This window comes from Arachis hypogaea, chromosome 3 (assembly GCF_003086295.3).
Source record: "Arachis hypogaea cultivar Tifrunner chromosome 3, arahy.Tifrunner.gnm2.J5K5, whole genome shotgun sequence".
NCBI classification, from domain to species: domain Eukaryota; kingdom Viridiplantae; phylum Streptophyta; class Magnoliopsida; order Fabales; family Fabaceae; genus Arachis; species Arachis hypogaea.
Window position 1 is genome coordinate 33,858,424 of NC_092038.1, and position 10,537 is coordinate 33,868,960.

The 10,537-nt window shown below is 38.3% G+C and overlaps 2 protein-coding genes across 2 annotated transcripts; one reads left to right on the forward strand and one right to left on the reverse strand.

Moving 5' to 3' along the window:
- Positions 1 to 3,494: 3,494 nt before the first annotated feature.
- LOC112790207 (probable glycosyltransferase At3g07620) lies at positions 3,495 to 6,956 on the reverse strand. Its single transcript, XM_025832510.3, has 5 exons — positions 6,387 to 6,956; positions 5,578 to 6,261; positions 5,356 to 5,486; positions 4,752 to 5,100; positions 3,495 to 4,529 (listed from the first exon to the last, which is right to left on the reverse strand). The coding sequence occupies exons 2-5, from the start codon at positions 6,184 to 6,186 to the stop codon at positions 3,858 to 3,860; spliced, it is 1,761 nt and encodes a 586-aa protein (XP_025688295.1). The 5' UTR covers positions 6,187 to 6,261; positions 6,387 to 6,956; the 3' UTR covers positions 3,495 to 3,857.
- Positions 6,957 to 8,360: 1,404 nt separating this feature from the next.
- On the forward strand, positions 8,361 to 9,764 carry LOC112776031 (uncharacterized). The gene has a single exon (XM_025819985.1). It carries the CDS (start codon positions 8,361 to 8,363, stop codon positions 9,762 to 9,764), a length of 1,404 nt encoding a protein of 467 aa, XP_025675770.1.
- The last annotated feature ends 773 nt before the right edge of the window (positions 9,765 to 10,537 follow it).

Below are 10,537 nucleotides of genomic sequence, written 5' to 3' on the forward strand. Positions count from 1 at the left end.
ATAGTTATTTTAAAATTTAAATTTTTAAATTTATTAAAATTATAATTTTTATTATTATTTAACTTATATGATAGAACTCAATAATTGAAAAATCTATCTATAAGGTCACTCATTGGATCTTAATATTTTAATATAATTTTTTTAAAAATAATTACTATATTTATTAATGAGATCTAAAAGATTAAAATATTTAAAATAGCTATTATATTTATTTAATGAGATCCAAAAGATTAAAACTTTTAGTATATAATTAATAATAGTTTGATAAAATTATTTATATAAAAAAATTTTACTGCAAAAGAACTAAAATTTGAAAATAAAAAATCTAAAAATACATATGAGAAAATAACTTTGTAATAATTTAATTATTTTTATTATTTTATTTGAAAAAAATTATTTATTAAGGTGTAAAAAATAAGATTAACATGAGTAGAATTAATATTATAAATTTAATATTATAGAGAAAAAAAATAAAAAAAGTTATATAAGAAATAATTTGATCAATTTTTTAAATTTTAGGAATAAAAATGACTTATATGTATATTTTTAGGGACTAATTTGATTATAAATAAATTTATGATATTTCAAATGACACATGGCATACCAAGTATTACTAACTTGACATGTCAACCAATTATCTTGTGACACGTGGTATTAACCAACTACGTCATTATGTCACGTGGCACTTAACGTGACACGTCATCATTTAATTAACGGAATGGCCAATTTAACTTATATCTTATTTTTCAAGGACTAATATGATTAACAAAATTATTTAAGGACCAATTTGAAGAATGAGTAATCTTTCAGAGACAAATTTAACTATTAACCCTCAATATATGTAAAGCATTTTTTTCGTTGTCCACGGTATTCCCCAACCGGACAGGTCAAGAACTAATCCGTCGCGGATCTGAGCTCCATTTAAGGGTCTATCGCTGGCTAATGGGTTGCTGCATGTACAAGGCGGGATTCGAACCCCCGACACTTGTTTAAGCAGACGAGTGAGCTGACCACTCGACTAACCCAAGTTGGTTGTGTAAAGCATTTTTAATCAATCCTGCTACATGTCCAAGTCTTTTTGGCACTCAAGTCCAACCAAGTTAGTCCAAAAAAAAAACACTTTCATTATACGTAGCGTGTACACACGCGCGCTTCACTAACGTAAATATATCCTTCTTTGTCTTCACGTTTCTTCTTCTTATTCGTATTTTTCTTCTTCTTCTTCACGTTTCTCATTCTTCTTTGTTGCGCTCTTTCTTCTTCTTCGCGTGTTTTCTCTCCATCGTCGCTTTTTTATTGCTGTTATTGCTGCATTTTTTCTTTTTCTCCTTTTCTTCCTAGTAATTTTGCAGTATTAATTTTTATTTTTCCTCTTAAAAGAGTAAAATAAGAAGAATTATGAGAAAGTAAATAAGAAAAAGATGATGAAGAAGAAGCATAATAATATGAGGCGGAGGAAGAAGAAGAATTTTAAATTATGCAGAACTTATCAGAATAAAATATATCGAAATTTTTTAATAAATACACATGAATTTCTTGGTTTTTACCGAAATTTTGCTATCAAAGCACAAAAATATCTTTTTTAATATTGTATTTTTTCTTCTTTTTTTCTTATTTCTTTCTTTTTTTTAGTTGAATGAATGTAGGTTCATTCTCTTCTTAGTAATTTTGCAGTATTATGTATTTCTTCTTTTTTTTATTTGATTTTTTTTGTTTTTATTCTTGTTAAGAAAGTGAAATAAGAAGAAACTTGAGAAGGTAAAACTAGAAGGAAAAGATAAATAAAAAAAAGATGATGATGAAAAAGAAGAAGAAAAAGCAGCAGAAGATGGAGAGGAAGAAGAGTTTTGAATTATGCAAAATTTTTCAGAATAAAATAACACCAAAATTTATTAGAAAATACACATAAATTTTTTAGTTTTTATACTGAAAGTTTATTATAAAAAATACAAAAACGTCTTCTTTAATGCTGTATTTTTTTTTCTTATTTCTTTCTTTTTTTTAGTTGAATAAATGTAAGTTTATCCTCTCTCAAGTAATTTTGTAGCATTATGTGTTTTTTCTTTTTCTTTGTTTGCTTTTTTTTTGTTTTTATTCTTATTCAGAGAGTAAAACAAGAAAAAACTTGAAAAGGTAAAACAAAAAAGAAAAAAAGAAGATGATGATGAAAAAAGAAGAAGAAAAAAAAGCAACAGCAGCAACAGAAAATGAAGAGGAACAGAAAGAGAAAGAGTGCAGAACTTATCCGAATAAAAATACACAAAAATTTATTAACAAATATATATAAATTTCTTAGTTTTTATACCGAATTTTTGCTACAAAAGTACAAACATGTCATCTTTAATGCTGCATTTTTTTTCTTTCTTTTAGTTGATTGAATGTAGGTTCATTGTTTTTATTCTTGTTAAGATAGTAAAATAAGAAAAAACTTGAGAAGATAAAACAAAAAGGAAAAGTTTAATAAGAAAAAAAAGATAATGATGATGAAAAGAAGAAGAAGAACAACACTTTAGTATTGCGACATCTCATTAGCAAGTTAATGTGTAGGAATAATTAGATAAATTGTGTGCTTTTTGGTCGGATTTTAGATAATATTCTCCCCCACCTTGAAGAAGGAAGGGTTGGACCCCTCATTGTTGTGCTAAGTTTTGAATTATGCAAAACTTATAAGAATAAAAATACACTGAAATTTCATAATAAATACACATAAATTTCTTAATTTTTATACCGAAAGTCCTTAATGATTGTGATACGGAAACTCAGTTCGAAAATAAGCACACAAACAATACTGAATCATGAACAAAATACATCCAAATTAATTTTGGATCATACAACGTCATTAATATGACAAAAATTCAACGATAACGATAATAATAACGACGATAACGATATAGAAGATGACGTTGACGATAGCGATGACGATAACGATGATGACGAATTGATGATGGCGATATAATGATAACATGTTGATGATGATGGAGAAAGAAGAGGAAGAAAACGAATGAAAAGAAGAAATCAAATGAAAAAGGGAAGAGGAGGAGGAGAAGGTAGTGACGGTGGTAGTGACGATGATAATATAAAAAAAAAAAGAAAAAAAAGAGGAGAAAGAAAAACAGCAACTGAAATGTCAGCACGAAGAAGAAAAAGAGAAAGAAGAGGAGGATGAGAAGGAAACAGAAGAAGAAAGAGGAGAGGAGGAGAAGAAAACGGAAAAGAAAGGGACGCGTGATTTGAAAAGCGGTTATAACAACTTGATTAGACTTAATTAAGTATTTTGCTTGAATGTAGAACTTTATTCATTTTTAATATCCAAAGTAAATATTTGTCAATTTGTTATTTAATTATTTTTAACCAAGCTTTAAGTTTTTTATATACAATATTTATTTATTTATTTGTTCTTTTCATTTCTCTTGTCGGCAAGACTTAATTCATCTACAGTTTATTAAAAAATATCAGATCCTGATACCAGGTTAAGAACCACAGGTCTCGACATATTTCGGGGATCAACGAAGCTTGGCTATCATTGGATGCAAAATAGGAGCCAATTACATGATTCACACAAGCATGTAGGTTTTCTCTGTTATTGTTTTTTATGAAACTCAGAATACCGTGCCTACAAGCATGATTTGAAACCATGCTGGTTCAGGAAAAGCATGATACTAAACATATATACATGACCATGCAGAACAAACTAAGGCTGAATATAGATTCCAAGTTTTCACTAATATATATACATCCACATTCTCTAGAAAATGTCTCTTTTTTTTTTATCTTTTTTTTGAAATAAGCTCTTCAGCAAAATGCCCATGAGGGCCTCTACTTCCAATTCAAAGGGCTGATCTGATATGAATCATCATTCATCGTCTCACGTTTATTTGAAACACTCTGTTATACCAAATTGAATGGAGTGTCATGTGGAATAGGTCATACTTCAAGGGCTTTGTATGCCACAAAAAATGTTTCTGAACCCTTCTGATCCCAAGTTGCAATTTGACATACTTTTCTTCAGGAACTGAAACAAGTATGTTCTTCAAGTTTGGAATGTCTTTCTCTGCAAGGATTAATGAGAATGCATCCCAATCTAAAACCTCAAAAAAAGGTGGCACAAAGTTGTCTGATATAATGACAGGCACACACTCATAGAATATGGCCTCAACCACACGGGGACTGTTGACCTCATACCCCTTTGGGCATATGCAGTATTTGCTGCTCTTCATGTGCTGAATGTAACTCATCTTGCTGGCAACACCGTGTGGCATTGGGCCGAATATCTTCATGTCAGGGTCTTTGTCCTTCCAGTGCTTTAGCAGTATTTGGCGCAAATAACCGTGCATGTTTCCGGCGTAGAATGCAAGAATGTGCCTTTCTTGAGGAGGCTTTCCTCCAAGATCTCTCTGAGGATTTTTAACTGATCGGACATAAGTTTCCGGAAGAGCAACGTCCCTTCCTATTTTGAAGCCTTGAGTTACATCAGAATTGCAGAGGGCTTTTATGCAGTATTCCATGTGGTGCCTTGTTTCATATGGAGCCTGCAATTTTCACTTGTAAAATTTATCATCCAAGTAAGTAGTATTATGCATATAGTTAATAGGACTTGGAGTGGACATGTTTCATCAAGAAAACAAAGAGACATCAAATTCTTATGTCATTATAGATATCTGGGAAGTTGGAACATTATTTTTTATTTTTAAATTTCATAACATAGCTGGAATTATGGAAAAAGAAGAAGGAAAGAAGAGCACATAACATACCCAATCATGGCAAGCAACAAGAAAATGGTCAGCACCACCAGTTCTGTTAAAGTAACGATATTTTGCAGAAATGTTATCCGTATAATCCTTCAAGAACCTTCGAAGATTTGTCCGATTATGCGAGTTGCGTACATAAAGGGAGAACTCTAACATTCGCGCACTAAATGGCATATAAAACAGGTGTGCCTTTGCAGGATCCTTCACAACAAATTGCTTATTTTCCTCCATCAGTTTCATAAACCAGCCTTCAGCAGCATATAGTCCCTTAAGAATAGGTTGATGAAAGATGGGCTTGTTTCCATCCTTGTATATGTAAACCTTAAGTGTGCGTTCCATGAGTTCATAGCTCCTGCCAATGCAAGGATTTAAAAAGAAAAAAAAATCGAATGATCTTGACTTTGGTCAATGTGGCAAACACAGAACAACAAAAGTCCATGGAGGAGCAAATAAGTGAAATCTAATGTCATATTCTAACGAAGCATTAAGATGTTCCTATCAAATAATTCATAGGGAGTTAAGAACTTCATAGCCAACCAAGAAGTTAATATTCTTTTCATCAATCTTGCTCATGTGAACATATTTTCTTTAACATCTTTAAGCTTGCCTTTTGAACATAGAAACATTGCGAAAGAGAGGAGCATAAAGCTCTTTGTCCTGTGTTACTATCGGAGCATGCTCAATCTCGAACCTTGCAGCAAGGACTTCCAGGTCAAGTTTGGAAGACCACCGTGGTTTCTGCAATCAAACATAGAATATAAAGATCAAAGTAACTATAACTTGTCCAAGTAGCTACTTCACAGTTGAAACTTGACAGAGGATTCAATACCATTGCACGAGATTTAGCACGGCGGCGTATTAGTATACGGTTCATCTCCTGTATTAATGTTCTTGATTTGGGCGGCATGTTGCACCTCATCTTCTTTGTCCTAGGAATATTTGCTGCAGTACTATTATCCGAAGCAAACAAATCATTTCTTGGGCGAGAATTTTCAAGAAAGGTCAGATTACCATATGAAGGTGTACTGTCTGAGCTATCCATTTTTTCATTTTTCAGCAATTGAGAAACTGTAGATATTCCCCCTTTTGACTCCAAAATTTGCTTCACTGGAAAACCATTCTTACTGTTCTTGGTCAAAACTGCTATGGACCTTTTATTGGAACCTACACTGACCAACTCCAGGCTGTAATTCTTAACTTCACCCTTCTTATCAGGAAAACTGTGAACACTATTTGTATCTGCCCTAAGTTCAAAAACACCACCGTTGTTGCTGATCTCAGAGACTAGATCACTAACATTATCATGTACATGAGCATAGTTTTCTGGCCCTAAAGACCAAGGAGAGTTTCCATTTCCATATGGAACAAGTATTGACTGAAACAGTAAGAAATTAACAGCCATTGTTCCCAACAGAAAGAGAAATCTCCGGTTTCCCATATTACATAATTCTACTGCATAAATTGCCCGAATCGCTGAATTTTAAACACGAAGCTTGAAAGAGATTGAAGGATCCTAAACAAAATGGAACACTTAGATAATTAGAGAGATTACAAGCAGGCCAGAAAATTCTTGTGATTCAAATAAAGTAAATAAGAAATAACTAAAATGGGACAAAGAAATCGTGATTTGACACGTACCTCAGTGCAGTTAATGAGCTATACTTGAAGTTGAAGCTTCCTCTGTTTTTCTACATCTTCAACTTTCTGAGAAGCCAAACACAGCAGAGATCCCCCTCAAGCAAACGAGATTAAAGTTACAGACCTTTCAAGAACCCCTGTCAGCATTTTTAGTTTCTTATTTTTATTTTATAATAATCATTCATTAACTTGTGCATGTTACTGAGCTCTTGTACGTTGTGACGCCACTTTTCAACAATTTTGTTTTCTTTTGATCTGCTTCCTTCTTCTCGAAAAGCTTTCACTTCACAATTTTCAGGTTTCAGCTCTAAATTCTGAAAGTAGTAATAAAAAGTGAATTCTAGGGAGCGATGGAAGCAGCTAGCAGAGGCTCCTCTTTCATTGATAGGGGACCCCACCAATAATACGGCGTCATATTCTGTGTTAATCAAGATTTGGATAGCGTTTAGTATGCTCGTATTTTATGAGATACCAAGTTGATAAAATAAAGTTTAGATATTAATATTTGGAGAATGTAGGACCATTAATTTTAGTAGAAGAAAATAATACTGGGAAGATACCAAATGGTATGGGGTCTAAGGCCGTTCATGGTTTATTTATTTATGATGACTACCGTGAAGAAGGACGCTTTTTATTTTAAAAAAAAAATGTTAGAGGCTATCAAATAAATTTTTGATATTTTTTAGTTATTAATGTTTAAAAGTATGAAATAAAGTATATTATTAGATTAGTAGATTAAAAAAATAAATTATTAACTCATAATATTTTTTTATTTTTAATATAATTATGAGATAAGTGTAATATTGTAAAATGAGATTTTGAAGGTGTAATTCACCCGTTTACAATGATTCGTTATATACGAGTTACGTTTTAACTGAAATCGTTAATAACAAGTTCATTGAAAGAGAGAGAGAGGTTAGGAAATCGGTGGATCAATGATCAATAATTGGGAGCGTTTGAAGAAATTAGTACTGCTGATTTGATAAAGGGCGCATATATAATGCATGTAAAAAGTCATAAGTCTCTTCACTCATAATACACTTATTGCGGCCTGGCCCAAATAGATTGCGGGCCGATCCGACCCATAAATCACTCAATCCGAACGGTCGAGTGTGAGCCGCTTAACCACCGACCCAGGCACGCATTTTTGGCAGCTCATCACTACAGCTGTATAAGGAAGCTTCGAGGAAGGTGGGTCTTCTCTTGCGGGACCCATTTCTGACACAGTATATATGGGGAGGGTCTTACCCCTCCCCCAAGGTACGACACACATCACTTTATCCCTTTTTCGCCTGCACACTCAACTGACTAGAGCGTCGGAGTGTCTTTGCAGGTGACACCCCCTCCATACGAAGAGCTTGGGACGTCGGCTATTCCAGCTTCACCCTCGCGACTCGGTTCCAGGCCACACCCCACCTATCAACCCGAGGATCCCTCCGAACCATCCGGTACCCGACATACCGAACATTGGCGCCGTCTGTGGGGACCAAACGTAAATGGACGTCGTAGCAAGTGCTGCGGACCCTGGCGACAGGGCCAACCCGAGGGGCAGCCTCCGTGGCCTCCTCCCGGGGACGCACAAGGTCCCCTCCTCGACGACCCGAGCCACCTTCACGAGCCCAAGAAAGACGCCCCTTTGGAGGAACTGGTGGTGATAGCGCCAGGATAATGCAGGAACTGCGCCATAGGGTGCAGAACCTGTAGCGCCAGCTGGCAGATCAGGAGCACCGTCAACAAACTTCCGATCCCAACTATTCCCCGTCTCCTGAGAGCCGGGGAAGAACCTCTCACAGAAGCCGCTCCCAGCGCACTCCCACCCCAAGATCAGAATCTGAAAGTAGCCGGGAAGACCAGGAACACCCGAGAAGATGGCATGACCCCTTCATCTACGCCCGACATAGAGGGACTCGCGCCGCGGGGCAAGATCGGGAAGACGACAGAGAAAGAACGAGGAGAGCGCGACGACCTGTGATCATGGGAGCAACCCCTTTCCACCATTCCATCCTCGAGGTCCGCCTACCAAAGCACTTTGATAAGCCGACAGACATGAGGTATGATGGAACTCAAGACCCACAGGAACATCTGACGGCCTTTGAGACCAGGATGAACCTGGAGGGAGTTGGAGACGAGGTGAGGTGCCGCGCTTTCCCGGTCACCTTGGCTGGACCTGCGATACGGTGGTTCAACAGCCTCCCACAGGGCTCGGTGGCCAGGTTTTTGGACATCAGCCGTGCTTTCCTGGCCCAATTTACAACCAGAATTGCAAAGGCAAAACACCCGATCAATATTCTCGGGGTGACTCAGAGGTCCGGCGAGCCGACCAGGAAATATCTAGACCGGTTCAACAATGAGTGCCTGGAGATCGATGCGCTAACTGACTCGGTAGCCAGTTTGTGTCTGACGAACGGACTTCTGAATGAGGATTTCAGGAAGCATCTTACCATGAAGCCGGTGTGGACGATGCAGGAGATCCAAAGCGTAGCCAGGGAATACATTAACGATGAGGAAGTCAGTCAAGTCGTGGCTGCCAACAAGCGGCAGCCCTCCTACAATCAACCCCGGCAGCACGGCAGCGCAAAAATGCAGAAGGAACACGCTAGAGACGGCGGTCCGAGCAAGACACCCAGGCTGTTTCCTCGAGTCAGGAAGCTCACCAATTACACTCCCCTCACCGTTCCTATCATAGAAGTTTATCAACAGATAGCCGAGAAGGGAATCTTGTCGAAGCCCCGACCTCTAAAGGACCAAACCGGGGGAAACAAGAGCCTCTATTGTGATTATCATAAGGGCTATGGACATAAGACACATGACTGCTTCGATCTCAAGGACGCGCTGGAACAAGCAATCCGGGACAGAAAACTAGCCGAATTCTCCCACCTCATCAGGGAGCTGAGGAGACGAAATCGCGACCACGAGGGAGAGGACAAGACCCGCGTAGTGAAGCGACGTCAAGAGTCGGAGAACAATGACCACGGCCTTACCATAGTGAACGTGGTAATAGCAAGAAACGTGGCCCCGAGGTCAAAGTCAGCACATAAGAAAGACGCCAAAGTCCTGGCAGTTTCTTCGTCTTCCGCGCGAAGCTCCAAAAGGCTTCCGTCTATTTCGTTCGGTCCAGAAGACCAATGGTTCGATGAGATCACAGAAAACCTTCCCATGGTCATCACGGCCAGAGTGGAAACCGGCCTCATCAAGCGGATCCTTGTAGATATTGGGGCAGACTCGAATATTATGTTCCGCAACGTGTTTGATGCCTTGGGTCTACGGTATGCCGACTTAAAGACTCACCTGCACGATGTTGTAGGACTAGGCGACCACTTCATCAAGCCAGACGAGATAATCTCCCTGTCGATATCCATAGGACCAGGACAGGGGTGAAGATCGGTAATGGCCGAGTTTGTGGTTCTGCGAGACTCCATGGCCTACAACGTCATTATAGGGAGGAAAACCATTAACGATCTCGGGGCAGTGACCAGTACAAAGATGTTGGTAATGAAGTTCACCGCTAATGACGGATCCGTGGGATCCATAAAAGGAGACTTGGAAACGGCAGTCGCTTGCGACAACGCCAGTCTCTCCTTAAGAAAGAAATCTAAAGAAGCATCAGGAGTGTTCCTCGCCAACCTGGATGCTAGAGTCAGCGACAAGCCCAGACCCGAACCAGAGGGGAACTTGGAAAAGTTTAGGGTCAGGGACACGGAGGAGAAGTTCACCTTCGTGAACAGAAACCTCCCACATGAATTGAAGGAACCTCTAGTGAAAATGATCAGGGCCAACGGTGACCTATTTGCTTGGACACCAGCCGACATGCCAGGGATAGACCCCCTAAATCATGTCACATCATCTGGCCGTCAAGCCGGAGGCCAGACCGGTGGCTCAGAGGAGAAGAACGATGTCGACAGAAAGAGCAGAAGAGGTGGCCAAGCAGACGGCCAGCCTCCTCGAAGCAGGGTTTATTCGAGAACTCAACTACTCAATCTGGCTGTCGAATGTAGTTCTAGTAAGAAAGCATAGTGGAAAATGGAGGATGTGTGTGGACTACTTCGATCTCAACAAAGCATGCCCCAAGGACTGCTACCCCCTACCCAACATTGATGCGCTCGTCGACACGATGGCGGGATATCGGTATCTGAGCTTTATGGATGCTTATT